At 45.6% G+C, this 19,249-nt stretch overlaps 1 protein-coding gene across 3 annotated transcripts in view; it reads right to left on the bottom strand.

Moving 5' to 3' along the window:
• Positions 1-18,642, bottom strand: part of LIN7A (lin-7 homolog A, crumbs cell polarity complex component) — a 58,220-nt gene extending 39,578 nt beyond the window's left edge. For 2 of the 3 annotated variants that reach the window (XM_048500627.1, XM_048500625.1), the window contains exon 1: positions 18,518-18,642. In XM_048500627.1, the coding sequence (XP_048356584.1) occupies positions 18,518-18,563 (46 nt within the window). In that variant the 5' untranslated portion in view covers positions 18,564-18,642. Of the gene's footprint in view, positions 1-15,979; positions 16,029-18,517 lie in introns of all 3 variants that reach the window. The other variant, XM_048500626.1, reaches the window with a different exon arrangement.
• Positions 18,643-19,249: the final 607 nt, after the last annotated feature.

Below are 19,249 nucleotides of genomic sequence, written 5' to 3'. Positions count from 1 at the left end.
CCATATCTCATGTGTGAATCTCATTTACAGATACTTCATAAGGACAATTGCGAGAGGAAGAATAATTAATCTTAATTTTTATTCTAATTCTCTATTAACACTCTATTTTATTTTACTAGCACCTAATGACTTTCAGCACACTCTGAAATTAATTTTAACAGTTCTATAAATTAAAAAAAATTTAATATGCATGTTTGATTTGTATTCTTAAGAAGGATTCTTAAGAAGTGAAAAAGCAAAATAGGAAAGAGAGAAAATTATTGATACACGATAGGACCATGATTTAATTTTGTTGAAAATGAAGAAAAACATTTTAAACGTCAGCATTAATTAAATAACTTAAACATCAGCATTGTGAAAACCAGAAGTTCTTATCTTTTTTCTGTGCTTGGTTCTGATTATTTTCATGTGCAATTCAATTAAAAAGCATTCTCTTTTGATCCTCATATACAGCAGTAGCTTGCGTGTGTTATCTCCTCACCTAACAGTTGGTTAGTACTCGAAACAGAAATGATGCAGGGAGAGGTAAAATAAATGAGTAAACTGAATCCCTTTCTCAAAATGATGACTGGCATTATCAGAACTGACCAAGCTGCCCACCCAGGGAGAGAAGGTAAAAATTAAAAATACAATAATTGGAGCTGTCTTGCTCTACCTTGGAATTTTGGACCATGAAGAATTGCTGGATCCTTGCCTTCCTACCTCGTGTATTGTGACAATTTGATTCTAGAGCTTTAGATTGTTTATCATAGCCTGTAAATTGATGAATTCTAAGACGAGCACAGAATAGACTCACTGATTAATGTGGGTTGGCCTGCCTGCGAACGAACCCACTTCCTTTTGCCCTTCTGCAACTTCAGGCAACACAGTTCCTGAGAAGTTTGGAGTGTGTGTGTGTGTGTATGTGTATGTGGGGGGCTGCTAAGTGTTCTCTCTGATCATGATAGTCTTCTTCAGGGTATTAACCCCATCCTATGTAATGTGCCTTAATTTTCTATTTAAACACATTTGGTACCTTGTTTTATTGTGCTGTATTCAAATACTGAACAGACACATGGCTGGCTTACTCTGAAGGAATCACTGGGTTACTCACAATATGCCTGTGTGGTAAACTCAAGATCATCACCAAGCATGAGACTATGTGCACCATACGGACAAACTCAAGGGTAATATATAAACAATGAAAGGATTTGAACAGAAAGGGTGAAACTTGTGAATACAGTGATGATGACAGCACTTTGACCACTCAGTTGAATAAGACTACAGTCTTACAAAATTGTTCCCTGCAGCTCCTATATAGTTTAGCTTTCAATGTGAGCCTGCCATTGATACAGATGCAATCCCTCTTCCCAAGGACGTAGGTAAGGGGGGGGGGGGTTTCTCGGGTTCAACCCCTCCATTCATGTCTGAAGCTCCGCCTCCGTTTGTGGGTTTTTAAAACATATTTAGTGTTTTTCCGGTTTACAGCCAGCAGGGGGCGCATTGTTTAGGCTAGCAGCACCAAACTTTCAGGGATTGTTTGGGAGACTCTCCTTATGATACTACCCAGGTTTGGTGAGGCTTGGTTCAGGGTGTCCAACTTTGTGGACTCCCAAACGAGGTGTCCCCACCCTCCATTGTTTCCAATGGGAGCTAATAGAAGATGAGGTCTACACTTTTGAGGGTCCATAACTTTGAACCCCCTGAACCAAACTTCACCAAACCTGGGAGGTATCATCAGGAGAGTCTCTTACTGATGCCACCCAGGTTTTGTGAAAGTTTGGTCCAGGTGGTCCAAAGTTATGGACTCCCAAAGGGGGTGCCGCATCCCCCATTATTTCCAATGGGAGCTAATAGGAGATGGGGGCTACACCTTTGAGGGTCCACAAACTTGGACCCCCTGAACCAAACTTCACCAAACCTGGATGGTATCATTAGAAGAGTCTCCTAAAGATACCCTGAAAGTTTGGTGCTACTAGCTTAACAATTGCACCCTGACAGAAGGCACCCCTCAAATTTCCCCAGATTCTCCTTTTAAATCCACCCCCTTCAGCATGGATTTAAAGGGAGAATCTGAGGTCCCCAGTTTAGAAGAAAAAGAAGAAGAAGAAGAGTTTGGATTTACATCCCCCCTTTCTCTCCTGTAGGAGACTCAAAGGGGCTTACAATCTCCTTGGCCTTCCTCCCTCACAACGAACACCCTGTGAGGTAGGTGGGGCTGAAAGAGCTCTGAAAAGCTGTGACTAGCCCAAGGTCACCCAGCTGCCATATGTGGGAGTGCACAGGCTAATCTGAATCCCCCAGAAGCCTCCACAGCTCAAGCGGCACAGCGGGGAATCAAACCCGGTTCCTCCAGAGATTAGAATGCACCTGCTCTTAACAACTACGCCACATTGAAAGTGATGCTGTTTCAGGGTGGGGGATAATCCACCCCAAAACAGCATCACTTTCAATGTTGTTTTAACTGGGGATCTCAGATTCTCCCTTTAAGGTGGATTTAAGAGGAGAATTTGGGCTCTCTAGTTTAAACACCATTGAAAGTGATGCTGTTTGCGGGTGGATTCCAACATCACAGTGGCCGCCCATTGGGGGGGGGGCACTAAACTCAGATTTTGCACCGGGCTCCATTTTTCCTCTAAGCCTCTGCCCAGAGGGGAGGGCAGAAGGAACTACCGGCTGCGAGCCCAGCTGGTGGGGGGCGGGGGAGGGCAGTTGAGTCTGCTGTCCCGGCCTCGGAGAGCTGTTTTTATAAGCGCTAGGCCAGGGGCGGGGCTTGGAGAGGCATGGTCATGCCCTATGGGTAGGTGGGGGTGTGGCCCCACCCCCGAACCCCCCTAAAAACTATACCTACGTCCCTGCCTCTTCCTGACCTCCAGTTATTTTCTCCCTGTTAATTCAAACAAAGTTTAGGAAAACGTATTTTAAATGAGAAAACCAGGGTAAGGAAAATTGAGTAACCCCTATCCTCAGTTGCCAGCATGGCATCCTTAACACTGACCTATAATATGAGATAGTAAAATGAAGACTAAGAAGTTTCTATATTAATAATCCCAAGCAGCAGTTTTTAATAGGGCACCAGTGTCACGTTAGAAGATTCAATTAATGAAATCATGGTCATAGAAGTCAGCCATAATTTAGAGCTATACTCATAATACTGTCCTGGATTCTGCCTGGATTCTTTCATGCTCGTCATGATTAGCAAGTAGAATATTTAGAATTCAGCAAATTCTGACAGAATTATTCAGCAGCTGTTGATTCATAATAACCATTTACCGTATAAACTCGTGTATAAGCCGACTCGTGTATAAGCCAAGGCACCTAATTTTACTACCAAAACCTGGGAAAACGTATTGACTCCTGTAAAAGCTGAAGGTGGGAAGCCGGGAGGCCGAGGGAGCTCCTTATTTGGGCAGTGACTCTTCCTGATGTCATTGGCCAAATAAGCAGCTCCCTCCACCTCCTGGCTGGGTTTGAGGAAGCCCAGCCTGCCAGGAGGTGGAGGGAGCTCCTTATTTGGGCAGTGACTCCCCCTGATGCCATTGCCCAAATAAGGAGCTCCCTCCACCTCCCGGCTGGGTCTGAGGAAGCCCAGGCAACCAGGAGGTGGAGGGAGCTCCTTATTGGGCAATGGCATCAGGGGGAGTCACTGCCCAAATAAGGAGCTCCCTCAACCTCCTGGCAGGCTGGGCTTCCTCAAACTCAGCCCGGAGGTGGAGGGAGCTCCTTATTTGGGCAATGACATCAGGGGGAGTCACTGCACAAATTAGGAGCTCCCTCTGCCTCCGGGGTTTGAGGAAGCCCAGCCAGCCAGGGTTCCCCTTCACCCTCCGAGGAGGGCAGCAACAAGCGGCTTTTGAAGCCGCAGAGAGGTTGTCCAGCCACGCCCACAGCCTCGGCAGAGGCCTGAAGAGCTGGCTGGTAAGCAGTGACTTGTGTATAAGCCGAGGGGGCATTTTTCAGCCTTAAAACAGGGCTGAATAACTCTGCTCATACGCGAGTATATACGGTAAGTATAATCCTCTATCTCAGCAAAGCCATAGTCTTAGTGAAGTTTAATCCTCATTACATATATACACACATATGAATAGAAGAAATAGTGGCAGAAGAAAAAATGAAATGCCACCAGCATGCCCTCACAGGTCCCTGCTTATATTACGAATTAGTACTGAAGCTCATTTTAAATTAAAATAAAATGGGCTCTAGACAGGGAAGGAGGGAGGGTGGGGAACACCTTCCCTTCCCTCTTCCCCCTGGGAGAGCAGTCTTAGACCAGCCTCCGCCCCAGCCCCAGCTGGATTTACCTGAGGCTGGTGCTCGTTATCCTAGTGAGGTAGGTCCTGCTGTTTGTTTGGGGCTGGGGGAAGAGGGAGGGCAATGCACTGCTGCACGATGACGAGTTGTTTTTTGGAGTGGGGGAGGGTGCAATAGGGAGGCTTTGAGTGGACTTGGCAGGGCAGTGGGCAGTAACCTGCCCAGGTTGGCAGGGCACGGCAGTGAGTGTTAAGCTGCACAGGTTGCTTTGTGGGGCGGGAGAGGGTGCCATGGTGAGGCTTGGGACAGACTCAGCAGGGCAGTGAGTGGTAAGTCACCACTGCTATGCTGGCCCAGGTTGCTTTGTGGGGCAGGAGAAGGTGCAATAGCGAGGCTTTGGGCGGGGTTGACAGGGTAGTGAATGGCAACCTGCTGCCACCCCAGTGTGCTCATTTGTTGTTTGGGGTGGGCGGAAGGCTCTTGGGTTGGGGGAAGACGAGTTGGAAGGGGATGGAATGGAATGTTGATCACTTTGTGAGTCCTGTGCACCCACTGGCTGAGGGTTCGTTGTTGGACATTCCATCCCTTAGGCCAGTGATGGCGAACCTATGGCATGGGTGCCAGAGGTGGCACTCGAAGCACTCTCTGTGGGCACGCGCACACAGAGTTCATCACGTGAGGGCGGAAAATCACCCCCCCACACACACACACACATACACATCTAGGCTGGCCTGGGCCACTCGGCTGGCGGGCCTGGTGCCTGTGCTCCAGATGGCTGCTGCCCGTGGGGGCAGGTGCAGAGGAGGCAGAGATGCTACAGAGGCACAGAGCAGTGTGCATGGGACTTGCTGGAGGCTAGAGCAGGCTGGCCCCTGCTCGAGCGGGTGGAGCGGAGGAAGAGGGAGCCAACCAGTTTTTTCTAAACTAAAACCTCAGCATTCAGGTTAAATTGCCGGGTTGGCACTTTGCGATAAATAAGTGGGGTTTGCATTGCAATTTGGGCACTCTGTCTCGAAAAGGTTCGCCATCACAGCCTTAGGCAATTATGTATAAGGATATAAGGGAACATCATTTTTACTTGTCTCTACTTGTCAAGAGATGATCTTCAAAAATCACTCAAGAATGTTACTCACGTTGCAGACTTTGATGGAAACGTAGTCAAATGTGTGGTAAAAGCCATCTATCCATTTCCTGTCCATTCCCAGAAGGCACCAGCTATGCTTGCCATTTTGCACTTGTCACCTGGGTGCCTTTATCATCTTAGGCAAACCATAGCCCCCTCTGAAGTCATGCCCGCGAGGTCACAAGGAAGAGACGAGACGCGGAGATATCATCTGGTGGAGAAATGTAGCAACAGGAGGCGGTGGGATTCCATTGATCCCTAGCCAACTCTGCCAGAGTGGTGCTGAAACTCTGCCTCACCCCCAACTAGGGTTTACAAGAGGGGGGCAATGTGGGCGGACTGGGAGGCAGGAGAGCGGGAGAGCGGGAGATCATCATGTGATGCACGATCTCATAGGGCTGCTACGTGCAGGAGGAAGCGTCCGTGTCTGGGTCTAATCCACACCTGGGGGCAAGAGCCCCTTTGTCCCTTTGTCTGGGACATCTGGTGACCGTGAGTCAGGCATCTCATGACCTGTGACTCACGGGGGAACGGGGGTTGGGGGAGCGAGTGCACCCAGAAGGCCATAGCTGGCACCGGCATTCCAGGTGCTCTTTCTACGGTTCCTACTTTGGAGTTCAGCGGGGCTCACCCCTACACCCTCCTATTATATCACTAAGATCTATCTCACAAAGAAGGTTTAAATACACTGATGACAAGTTGGAGTCTAACATTTCCACAAATGAGTGCATGGCTTCTGACATTCACCGAATCACCAAACATCCCTGAATTCTCCCCTTAGGCCAGATTTAAAAGGAGGATCCCAGCTTGTGAGTAATGGCATTTGGTCTCAGTAGGAAATGCCCTGATAAAAGAAGCCAGCAAGTTAGGTTCAGTCTCACACTGGGATTGCTCCTCTGATACTGGACATCCAGGGCAAGACCAATTCCAGCCCAGATCTTTCCCTTGCTTCTTCCAGCCACTGCAGCTGAGTTGAGACTGCTGGGTCAGGCAATGTGTGAATTTTTCTTTGCTCTGCCTTTTTAATCTGCTCTCTGTTTAGTTGTAAGCTGTGGTTTCATTTAAGTGAATTTAGGGTTCCAGTTTACATCAGAATGTCCCCTCCTCCCAAAATAACTTGCCTGACTTTGTGTTATATGGTCACTGATCTAATAAACAAGAACCAAACTATATATGTTAAAGTACAAATAGCATAACAATGAAATCCCAGAACATACTTTTTGTGCAGAAATCTTCACATTGTTTCTGCTGTTTCATACACTTAGAACCCCATCTTTTGGTATTTGTATTCAAAGACTGATTGTTTAAAAGCAACTGCGCTAAAGCAGTATACCAAAAGGGAAGATGGAGAAGAATGAAGAAACACGGTTATAAAACTAAAAACATTTGTTGTATTGTAAACCTGGGAACTATGATCATGTTATAGAGTTATATGATTACCTTACTGTAGAAGTTTGCCTTGTGGACTTATTCAGTATTCAACCCTATTTTTCCTCTATCTCTCACTACATTTTGACACAACTATTCCATTCATGTCACCTGAATTCACAGGATAAGTTCATCAGTGTTACGTACAACACTGCAACAGAAACATTTCTTGAGGTAGATTTGAGATGTATTATCCTCAGCAACTTTGGATTATTTTAAGGTCAAAAGTCCTACTTATGCCTGAGTGATTTTAGATTAAAACCATCTCAGAAAGTGTCTGATTTGACTTTTTACAGCTAGCAGCTTTGACCTTGTAGAAACAATACCATTTATGTGATGACAAGTGGCAAAATATTTTCCTATGGAAAAGAAATTGCAATTCCCAAGCACACCAATAAATCCATGTAAGCAAGAAAAGATAAAATCTGTAATTTGCTTAAACCACTTTTAATGGAGACCATCCATAGGATTGTTATAACATTATTCCCATTTAGTCTGCACAATTAATATCTGATTCACACGCTATCTTAAGGTGAGAATATCTATAATCAAGCTGTGACTTATATTCAGTACAAAAGCAATCTTTCCCTTGCTCCAGAACTCAGTACAAATAACATCTGGAAAGCCTTCTAATTCTGTGCTTTTAGAAAGGAAGGATCCTTAGGTACCCTGGTCTTCTGACACAGCCCTGGCCTCAGCCCTGGATTAACCATTAAGCAAAATAAGCACGTGCTTAAAGACTCAAGTAAAGAAGGCCCATAGAGTATTTTTTTCCTCCTTATCTCTGCTAAGTATTGAAGCAGATTTGTTACATCAGATTAATTTCGAGGATATGATCAAAGACTTTGCAATTAAAAGTACAGGAAAAATTTTCTGAAGTATAAATAAAGTTATAAGTAAGGAACAGTAAACATTATTTTGCATCTTTGATTCGTGTAAGTAAAAATGCTATGTATCTTCAAGGCAAGAAAGCAATGGAATAATGGGTGTTTTGTTTCATACCAATAATGATATTTATTCATTAGAATATATATATTTTACAATTTACTATTGTTTTTATTTTGAATTACATATACAGTATATGGGGGTACCATAATCTTTCCAGTGCTTTGGGCCTCTAAAGATCTTAACTCGGCTCTGCCTGGCCTACTGCTGGAAAAAAAGAGAAGATATGTCCCAGGATAGACAGCCAGCTTAGTATAGTGGCTACGGAACCAGTCTAGGACTCGGGAAACTCAAATTCGAATCCCCACTTGTTCCACAGAAGATTGCTGCATGAACTTGGGCCCCACACACTTTCAGCCCTAAGTCTGACTAGCAGGGGTGTTGCTGTGTAAAATGTCACCTGGCACTCATCCTTGGCAATTACTCCCCACAACGGCACCCTATTCCCATGCAACTACAGCCCACCCTCAAACTCCCCATGGAGTTTGGGGTGGGAGTGCAGGTGAGTGATGGTTAGCAGGCTCTGGTAAGGTGGAGCTCGGGGGTGGGGGGGATAGTCAGCAGTATGAAGTTGGAACCAGTCAGCACAGCTGCTCAGTTTGATCCTGGCCTCAGTGAGGTTTGGCTTTAAATTGCAGGCTCAAAGCTGGATCTGGGCGAGCTGAGCTTTAAATTGGAGGCTCAAAGCTGGACCCTGGTGAGCTGAGGCTAGAATCAAATAGGTCCATGCCATACCCAAACTTGACATGGAGTTCAGGGCAGAGGCATAGCCCCAATGGGGAAGGGTGGGGTGCAACGCCCCGGGCAGAGGCGCGGTGGAAGTGTGGCCAGGCCGTGGAGGGGGGCAGGGGGTGCTGTGGCAGGGCATGAGTGCGTGTGCATGCACCCAGGCAGGGCACTGCACCTTGCTTTCCGCCTCTGGTTCAGGGGGGTGGGGAGACAGAAACCTAGCTGGCCCTGCTCGCAGGGTTTCACTTGGAGTTCAGAGAACCCAGGCTGGGAGCCCAATGGAGCCCAAGGTCAGGGTGCAGTTGAGCAACAGCCAGTGGGGCTCACCCTTCCCCAAACTCTATGTGGACTTTGGGGGCTTGCCCCACTCCTAAGCATGGCCATTTGCATGGGACGGAGACTGTTCTTGTCGCCATCACGGACACGCTCCGCATACAACTTGACCAAGGAGGATTGGCGCTGCTGGTATTATTAGACCTTACCGCAGTGTTTGATATGGTCGACCACGACCTTTTGGCCCACCGCCTGGCCGCTTCCGGAGTGCGGGGCACTGTCCTTCGGTGGATTATGCCAGGTTCCCTCCGGGACCCGGAGTCAGCAAGTGTGGTGTGGGGACCAAGCCTCCCAGAGGTGCCAGCTTCATTCGCGGTGTACCTCGGGAGACGTTCCTTCTTCCCTTCTTGTTTGCTGTCTATATGCGACCCACTTGCTCAGTTGGTCGCGGAGCTTTTGGGCTGATCTGTCACCAGTATGCGGATGACGCTCAGCTCATTCCTGTTGATGGAGGGGGGGACAGTGTTTGCCCCTGCAGCTCTACGAAAAGCACTGTTTGGAAGGCCGGTGTTCGCTGGATGGTTACAACAGAGCGGGTTAAAACTGAATCCATCGAAGCCGGAGATCCAACTTTGGCTGGAGCGCCCGGGGGGAGGTGGGGGGGATTTTCAGCCGCCCGAGTGGGAGGGGGCTACATTGGCACCAACCCCCCCTCCGTCCGCCAGCCTGGGGGTCCACCTGGATTAAGTCTCTTTCAATGGAGACCCAGGTGGCCCATATAGCCAGGGTTCGCGTTTTTTCATCTTCGACAGGCCCGGCGGTTGTTCCCCTTCCTCTCCCAGGCGGACCTCCCCACTGTGATCCAATACAGCGGTCACCTCTAGGTTAGACTGTTAGCAACTTCGCTCAACGCGGGCCTTCCCGCTACGTCTGATCCGGAAGTTGAAACTGGTGCGACGTGCAGCGGTGCGTGTGGTAACCACGGGTGGTTGCTCACGAGAGGACGCGTTTTAGCCGCGTTGCATCGCTTGCACTGGGTTCGTGGTTGAGTTCCGAATCATTCATAAGGTGTGGGTACTTACCTTTAAGGCTTTGCGGGTTCTGGGACCTTCGGTACCGTGCGTGCCGTCGCACCCCATGTGTCGTTCTCCAGGCCTCTGGGGTCGGCAGAGGCCAACAGTGGTTGTCCCCTAGCCCCTCGATAATGCGGTTGGCCTCTACCACCGGGCCAGGGCCTTGCAGCCCTGGCCCCTACCTAGTGGAACACTTTACCACCAGCTAAGCCGAGACCCCCCTCGCGGGACTTTGAAGAGTTCCGCAGGGCCTGTAAAACTCGAATGTAGTTCCGCCTTGGCGGGCGATTGGGGGGGCCGATCGCTGATGTGCGCCCTCCCCTCCCTCCCCCCTCCCCCCCTTTTTACACTCTGGGCCCTTAATTCTTATGGGGCCCTCAGCTTTTTGGGTTTGTTTTCCAGGGTGGGTGAAGTTTTATGAAGTTGTCGGATGCCGCTGTAATTTTATTTAATCTGCTGTTTTAATCGGGGTTTTAATATTATTGCTGTTATTATTCTGTTGTTCACCGCCCAGAGCTCTTCGGGGGAGGGGCGGTATATAAAATTGATTATAAATAAATAAATAAATAAATAAATAAATCAATAAAGCCTCACATGGAATTTGGAGGCAGGGTGAGCCCCGCTGGCTGTTGCTCAACTGCACCTCTGACTCAAATTCCATGGGGCATTTATAAGCAAGGCACAGTTGCAGTGGGTGCAGCCCTGTAGCACACCCACACGACCCCAGGAAGTGGCACCCACGGCTCTAGCCCACCATGCCATGCCCCCTCACTATGCCATGGATAGTACTTGGATGGAAAACCACCAAGGAATACCAGGCTCCTGACATTAAGGACAGGCAATAACAACCCACATCCAAAGGCCTTGAAAACCCTATGTTGGCTTGCGGTGCTTGTGTCTTTGGCTCGGGCTGAGAGGTTCCTTCGGGATTCCAAGACGAGCTTGGCATGGGGGGTCAGTGGCAGAGGCCCCCAAGCAACGACCAGCTGAGGCTTTTTGGGCAGCTGGGCGAACCCAAGTGGTGACAAGGGTCTCCAGACAGTGGCATTTGAAACTTGAGGCAGTGACAGCTGCAATGGCAGCCCGCTGGCAGTGAGAATGCCAAGGCGGGGTGTTTCCATCTGATGTCAGAGGCTTCCAGACGGCAATGAGGACCGGTAGCAGGGGCCCCCACAAAACGTTCAAGAGATTCCCTCTCAGCAGCTGAGGATGTGTGTGCCCCAGTAAGAACGTGGTGGAGGTGGCAGTCCCCAGGTCGAGTGAGTGCCGGTGGGCTGGTGGCGAGAGCTGGTGACTGTCGAGCTGGCAATGGATGCCAGGGGACTGAGATCCAGCAGAGTGTGGACACTGGGAGAAATCCCTGGATCACCTTATTGCCATGGATGGGGCAGTGGGTCCATCAGTCCAGCAGGCATTCCATATGGAGCAGTGACAATTATTTTTCAGAAACTGAGGTCCACCTGGGGAAGAGTCTGGTGGGTGACGTTAACAACTGATGATGCTGGCTATGAGAGGGTCGGCAATAACAACTTTTAGAAGTCTTGTGCTCCATTCTGGTTCCTCCTGAAGTTTTTGGGGTCACCTAAAAACTTATTTTTTGTAAGTTCTGGAGTGTTGTTTAATTCTGTATAGTGTGGAGGTTAGTGCTAAGATAGGTTAGTTAGGTTGTATTGGTTCTCGTCCCTGTTACGATGTTTAGTATTTTTAGGTAGTGTTGTATTGCCTGAAGTTTTTAGAGTTAGTGTTAGGTATATATTGGTCATGTGTTAGGCTTATTTTAATGGTTCGATGTTATATTTTTAGGTTAGTCACTAAGCTAGGTTTTATTGTACTAATGCTGCTGTAAACTGCTTAGAGAGTTTTAGTCTTGGATCATTGTGTTTTTTGCAGTCTGTGCTCACAGGGTGGCCACAGGATGGCTTCCCATGGGTACAGAAAGGGGAGGGGAATGCCGCCATCTGTTGTTTATTCATGACTTTATGATTATTGTTGTTTCTGTGCTGTTTCTATGCTGTTGTTATTCGCCGCCCTGAGCCCTGGGGCAGAGGGCGGGATATAAATCGAAAAATAAAATAAAAATAAAATAAATTAACTGTGACTGTCAGATTCTCCAGTCAGACTCTTCTCCCGCCAAGGGATTACACAAAAGCATGGGAGCCAAAGATTGCCATCAGAGCAAGGCACTGCCTCCTTAAAAAATGGATGTCTCTCAGGGCATTCTCGGATCCATCTCTTGTGTCAAGTCTGGGCAAGGTAGCAGTTGGTAACTGAACTTTTCTTTTGGCCCTAAGGTGTGTTTGGCTGGACAATGGAGCCAACTAATCCTTAATGTGTCATCCTAAAGTAATTTAATCAGTGCTCCAAGCAGATCATTACTTACCCTTTTTTAACCCAGCAATCAATTACTCTTCAGTACTCCTGGCATTATCTTGGGTCCTTGCCTGTTTTTTTGTTGGAAAGCCAGAAAAGCAATCAAATCTTTGTCTCTGGCTTACCTCATACCACCCCAGGACCTGTTTGGGGGTATAAATATTGGTCCTTTGGGCAATCATAGAATGTGTGTGTTCTGGATCCATATGTGCTCCTTCAATTGTGTATGGGCTCTTCCTTTTGCTCCTGGAAAGGCTGGTTGTTTTCCTCTTTGGCGCTGCTTCCCTGGTGCTTGAAATCCCTTCAAGACTGGTAACTATCACCCTCTCTGTCCTTTGTGTGTGTACGTTCATTGCTAGAGATATATTTCTTGTTTTCATTACTTAATTCTTCAATAAAACCCAGTTCAGCTGTATAACTGCCTGTCATTTGAGAGCTTTTACTCAGGACTACCCTGAAATACATTGGTTATTTTACCCAGTTACTTGCTCTTGCTCTCTGCCTCCAGCTATTTTTCCAACTTAAGTGGAGGCTGCTTGCTTCAAGTAACAGTGACATGATAGCAATAAATGAACAAATAAATAAATAAATTACACACCAATAAGCTAATGGAGTTCTCCATAATGAACTTTTCAGTGTTGTTAAAAAGATGGGATGTTACATTAGAAAGATATCTTTTTCCACTTTCTCCTGAGTCACATTGTGAACAATCATTTAACAACTTTTGCAATTACACAGTCAGGATTAACTAATATTGATTCATAGATCAATTAACTGTCTTTAGATTCCATTTGAAGAACAGTTCTGTTTTGTTGGTAGAAGTCTCTGCAAAGGACTCAAAACATCCCACACTAGGCATAATAATATCTCATAAAGCACAGATGTTTTCATATCAATGGCACCTACATGTGCAGTGCATTTTTGCGTTTAACACAATGGAGTCACTACAGACTGGCACTTAATGAATCTTCTGGCTTTGGATTGTAGCTAATGAACTGTTTTGCTTCTCTCCTTGCACTCTGATATGCATCTCTCCGCCCTCACTTTGCCCCTTACTATACTCCATCATTCATCTTTGCCCAGAATGTGCCACATGATCTTCTGCCTTCCAAATCCCTTAAATCCTGGAGCATCTGCAATTCAATCTCCTGGTTAGTTGAATTGCTGGACATCCCTCACTCTGCCAACCTAGCTCCAAGCAAAACTCATGTTAAACGGCAGTGCTTGTGAAATTAAAATGTAAAATGATTAAAATTCCCACTATTTTGGAAATGTGTTCTACATACCAAGAGTATCCTGCAAGAATTTTTGTAGGTAAGAAGACACATGCTAACAGGAATGACAGAAAACCATTCCTGTGCTTGAATCTTAAATCTCCTCTCATTAAAGCAGATTTTAGGCATCAACAACAGTGTTTGTATAAGTGTGTGGGGAGTTCTTCAGCTGTGATTTGATTAATTGTATTTTGGACAAGCACATAACTACTGTAAATGTCATCGTGATGTTTGAGTAAAAATAGAGCAGTTTCATGTTTGTTGCTATTGATAATATCAGGGACCATAGAAAATAACCCACTAACCCTGAAGTAAACCGACTGCCCAGTTCTACTATTCAGTTAAATTAAATGAACAAGTATGGTGAATTGTTTAAGAGCAGTGAACTCTAATCTGGAGAACCGGTTTTGATTCCCCACTCCTCCACATGAGCGGTGGACTCTTATCTGGTGGGCTGGATTTGTTTCCCTGCTCCTACATATGAAGCCTGCTGAGTGTCCTTGGGCTAGTCACAGTTCTTCAGAACTCTCTCAGTCCCACCTACCTCACAATATGTCTGATGTGGGGAGAGGAAGGGAATGAATTTGTAAGCCACTTTGAGACTCCTTACACCAGAGAAAAGTGGTGTATAAATTCAAACTCCTCCTCTTCTTCTTCTTCTTCCAATAGTATAGTGAGGTTACAGTGGTATTTGGGTGTTATTACAGCATTGTTCAGTGTCACGTGTATGAAACTGAAATAGGAGAAGTAATGAATCAATTTGGTGGTATAAAAGGATTAGTTGAGCAACCATATCAACCATCATCAAAGGCATTCAGCAGTGTCCACTGGAAAACCTGCTGTTCCTGTGTGGGACTGCCACAGTCTTGTTCTAGCAACATAGAACATGTTGGTGAGGGAGCAAGCTTGTTTTCTGCTGCTCCAGAGACTAAGACTAGGAGTAATGAGTTCAACGTGGAGGAAAAAAGATTCCACCTAAAAATCTGGAAAAACCTCCTGACAGTGAGGGCTGTTCAACAGTGGAATGCACTGCCTCTGAGTGTGGTGCAGTCTCCTTCTTTGGAGGTTTTTAAAGAGAGGCTGGCTAGCCATCTATCAGGAGTGCTTTGATTATGTGTTCCTGCATTGCAGGGGGTTGGACTTGGGGTATCTTCCAACTCTATGATTCTAGTATTTTGAGATGTCTGGTGTCCTGCTACCTTTGCTGCTGAAATAGTCCAGGGTACAGGACGTCAAGGGCTCAGGTTCCCAACTGTTCACATATGACAATATCCTGGTATGATAAACCCGTGCACTGGGTAACATTAAGTAAAGGATTAAGTAGGATGACTAGGTTGGTATGGTGGTAAAATAATCAGTATGCACAAGCAACCAAAGGAACAAGAATGAGACAGGATAAGATCAAGGGGAGTAGACAAAACCAAGAACATTCAAAGATCCAACTGCCACAGATAACTCCTAGAATGAAGTCCTTGTGTCTCCTGCTCTGATTAACTGTCAGTGCTGCACTAAGCCATTTCCTCTGCAAGTCTGCAGCCAGGAATAAAGCTCAGGATCTTTTGCTGGCTGAACCTGTATTTTTCCACTGCATCTCATTGCACCCCATGGTATCAGGTTGTTTGACTGATACCATCCCATGCAATAATATGGGCGAAGGACTGAAGAGGGCATGTTGTAGAGTAAGGCTCATTGAGATTGCAAAGTTTCTATCATCATGGGGTTTTCTTTGGTCATGCATGGTTACTATCAATTGGGCTACAGAGATGGCTTACTATTTTGACTGGCATGGAATTCTTCCTTTCATGCTCTGGTTGCTCACATTGTTCTCCCAGGAGTTGGAACCCTTGCTACAGCTTGTAGCTGTAGGCACTAACTCCGAACATCCCAATGAATGAGCTGTTTTAATAGAGAAGTTTCTGTGGACTGCTTCTGACAACATGATTGGACCTTGGTGTGTGGAAAAGGGAATGGGAAGGTTTCTTGCTAAAAGAGATATCACTAAGAGAATGGCTGTGATTGGATTAGAGCACAGGTGGCATATCAAATTCCTCCATATCTTTTGCCCTAAATACACTGGAATGTATTAGCAACCTTGTTTCACTGTCTTGCTTTACTTTTTAATTCTTTCTCTGATATTTATTGGCATTTCTCTAGGATGAATTATGGCCAACATTATTAACCTTTGCCACAATTGGGAAAAGGACATAGAATCAATAACTGGAAGAATATCTCCAGGTGTTTAATTGTCAACAATTACTGACACTACTTCATGCAATATTAATGCACAACACTGAGTGTTTCACACACAATAATATCTATATTATGCAAAGATGTAGTTATTGAACTGTTACCAGATTATTTCTTTTCAATCAAAAGTTCAACAAAATTTGATCAGCATTCTCATTCACAAAATTTAAAACAGTGAAAGTTTGCTAGAGATTGCTTTCTACAATTAAAAAAAATACTAAGTTTTGACCCACCTCCAAACTCTGATGTTTATTAAAATTGTGAGCAAAGTTTTCAGTAATGCTTACCTATCTTTTGATGTACATGGTGGTACATCATGAAAAATTCAGTTGAAACCTAAATGCAGAAGTCGGAATTGTAATTACATTTAACTTTCATCTACTCCCTTTAAATAGTAATGCTTTTCTTTGAAAAGCTGTGCTTCCTAATGGATTGCCATCTGTTAAACCTTTTGCCAGAAAATATTTATCCTGCTTAATATAGTCAGCACTGGGGTAGAGTTGCAGATTACACCATGGGATTCTGAATACTTGGAAGATAAAAAAAGCTTCCCCAGTGTTCTGTCTTTCCTTTAAAGCTGTTACTTTATCAAAACTGTTCTTTGTATGCCATATATTTTACGCTTCAAAAATCAATTTTAATAACAATTATGTCCATCAAGTATCTCTGCTCTTCATCAGAATCTAGCAAAGTGAAGCTGTCTGAAGTTTAAACTTAAGCTAAGATCAACAGATTTCTTTTTCATGGAATAGACAGCAAGAATCTTCAAATGTCTTATATCTGGAGTAATATGTACTCCTCAACAGATAATCTATTTATAGCCAAACCACTAACTCTAGTAATTCCCAAGTGATAGGGAAACCCTGTTAGGTGGCTTTCAGACACACAAAGTACAGATTTAAAAAGAAATGCATGAAGACCCTTGAATGATGCATACCAAGAAAGTTCATTTTATTTCACTAAAATGCACAACAAAAGCAATGTTAAAGCAAATAAGATTATAAATTGTTCTCTTTCTTGTAATGCTCCTCTGGGGCAAATGCTCATGTGGAGCAATATTAGGGTCTTCATGGCAAATATTTTGCCAGTAGATTTCAAATTCCCAATGTAGCTTTGGGTTTGCTTGGTAAAATTTGATCTTTTTAAAAATATAAGTCCAACCTTCAACAGACATCAATGCCAAACACAATTAGTTATTTTTAGGTTATATACATTTCTCACAATGCTGAGAGCAAATCAGAAGCTGATAGGAAAAGGATAGACATTTGAAATCCAGAAGTCAATCTCGTTTTACACTATTTTGGCCCTCATTTCCTGCTTAAAATGAGGGGTATTGATGATGCAGGGATGGTAGAATCCACAACTACTAGAATTCTCCCATGACAAAGGTACAGATGCCCTTTCATCCTAGGGATCTCATTTGATGTACACTTAACTAGGGCTAAACCTTTGGAACAAAGTACAACTTAATTTTGAGGAACTAACCATAAAATCACACTACAGCCCCAACCCTCAATCCCTAGGTGCAATCCCTAAGACTGTCTCTTTACCCTGACACTGTTACTTCCCTTCCTAGTGAGAACCCACCTCTGGGTTCTTTAACTCTTGGGTTTCCTGCCTCCTGGATCCTCTTCCAGTGAGATTTCCTGCCAGCTACTTCTTCCTGTGGTTTTTTCATGTCAGGTTTTAATTTCAACAAAACTACCAAGTCTGCATTCATTCACAGAAATTGGACTATGACCATTCTGACATCTTTGAAATGTTAGAGAAGTCTGTGTCATGGCCCCAGTTCAGTAACTGTTACCAGAAGATGCAGCATCCCCACAAAGCACTATAATATTGATTGTTGTGTTCCTACTGATAGCATTTAAGCCAGTTTGGGAGTCTTCTCTCATTTTGACATTGAATTTTATGGGACCTTTATGGAAGGAGAGGGGCAGAAGCATTCACCAAAAAGTAAACTATTTGAAAGGCAAATGCAAATGAAGTTGAACTTCTGCAACTGTAGTAGAGGAAAGCTCATAGACAAAAGTGCAATTAAGATGGGGTGGTAATCCTATGCAATAGCTATATGTGAAAATAAATTAATCAAGCAAATAATCAGGGACTCTAGTACCATGCAGTCAGTAGCCACAGACTATGTGAAAACCCAGGCCATGAAAATAATAAACTCCCTAAATACATTTTACTGCTTACTTCAAAAACGTTAAAAAGCAGATGCCTCCCTCTCCTAATGAATGATTTCTGGTGGAGTCTGGTTGTCCCACAACTATTGTTGATTTAGAACATGAGGGCTGTTTTTGTTTGATTTCTTTTTAAAGTTCCTTATGTATCTTCCAGCAGGCTGGTCGTATGACATCAACACTGTGCTCCTTCGACTAACCATCACGAAGCTCGCACGTTCGTGTAAAGTTTTCACCCTTCTCTTTCCAGCCCTTTCCCCTTCCATTCAATCTCCTCCTTCATTTGCCAGCCCCTTCAGCTGTTGCAAATCCCCAGTTCTGATGTGGAGCAACAGCTATCCCACCTCGGAGGACATATTATTTGTCATTGCCCTTCCAGGCTGGCAACAGAGAAGTAGCGAATGCAAGCAGCGGGTTAAGCGCGCTGCTGCTGGCCGACCAATGTTGCTCCTGCGGGGAACTGGACCCAACCTGCGCTCAACACAGCCTCCTCAGGCAAAGGCAGAAGCTAAACAAGGCTCTCGGGGATGGGGCTTCAGGACAAGCTGTTGCAGAAAGGGCCAAGGGGAAGAGCGGCTGTCCTCCGAGGCGGCCATTGTAAGGGAAGCCGGATAAGGCGCCGGCGCCAGGAGGTGCGCTTACCTCTGTCCAGGCTGAGCGGCTGGACCGCTGTCAACGTCGTCGCCATGTCTGCAGCGAAGCTGGAGTGACGCTCGCCTTCAGCATCAGTCGGGAGAGTGATGGGGAGGGAGGAGAGGGCGGGGCTTCATGAGGAGGAGGAGTGGGCAAGCGGGAGAGGCGATGTATGTATGTGCCTTGGTGCGTGCGGACGTGCGTGCGTGGGAGCGGGAGGGTACCAGGGATGGCGTCAAGTGTGTGCTCAAAGGAAGGTAGTTGGACGTGCAGGGTCGGTTTAGGACTTGCAGAGGAAACGCAAGGGACTAGGGTCAAGCGGAGGCCAGCCGCGGGCCGGAGCAACAGCCGCGGCGTCAGCTGAGATTGGGTCGTTTTTGCAGAAGGCTCCAGGGCTCGTAACGTGCGCGGCCACTACTATTCCCCTTGAAACAATCCGTGTATGTCTGTTGGGATTTTGCAAGTGTCTGTCACAACTCAGTTATAAAAGGGTTAACTGTATGTAAACAAATTGCTGAAGTCACAGTTTATGACCTGATCTATTGATTAGCTATTGGTGGGTCAGATTGCCATTGCTTACATGTTGGTGAGCAGGTACATCTGAAGTTATAAAGTTAACTCTGTTTCTTTGTTTGAGCAGACACGAGCCACAGCCATGGCCATGAGCAGGAGACAGCAGATAGATACCGAGATGTAACCAAATAATGTAGATGAGTAATAGGAAATAAAGGACTTCTTAAT

This window comes from Sphaerodactylus townsendi, linkage group LG06, assembly GCF_021028975.2.
Source record: "Sphaerodactylus townsendi isolate TG3544 linkage group LG06, MPM_Stown_v2.3, whole genome shotgun sequence".
Lineage (NCBI taxonomy): Eukaryota > Metazoa > Chordata > Lepidosauria > Squamata > Sphaerodactylidae > Sphaerodactylus > Sphaerodactylus townsendi.
This window is presented reverse-complemented; position numbering and strand designations above follow the sequence as displayed.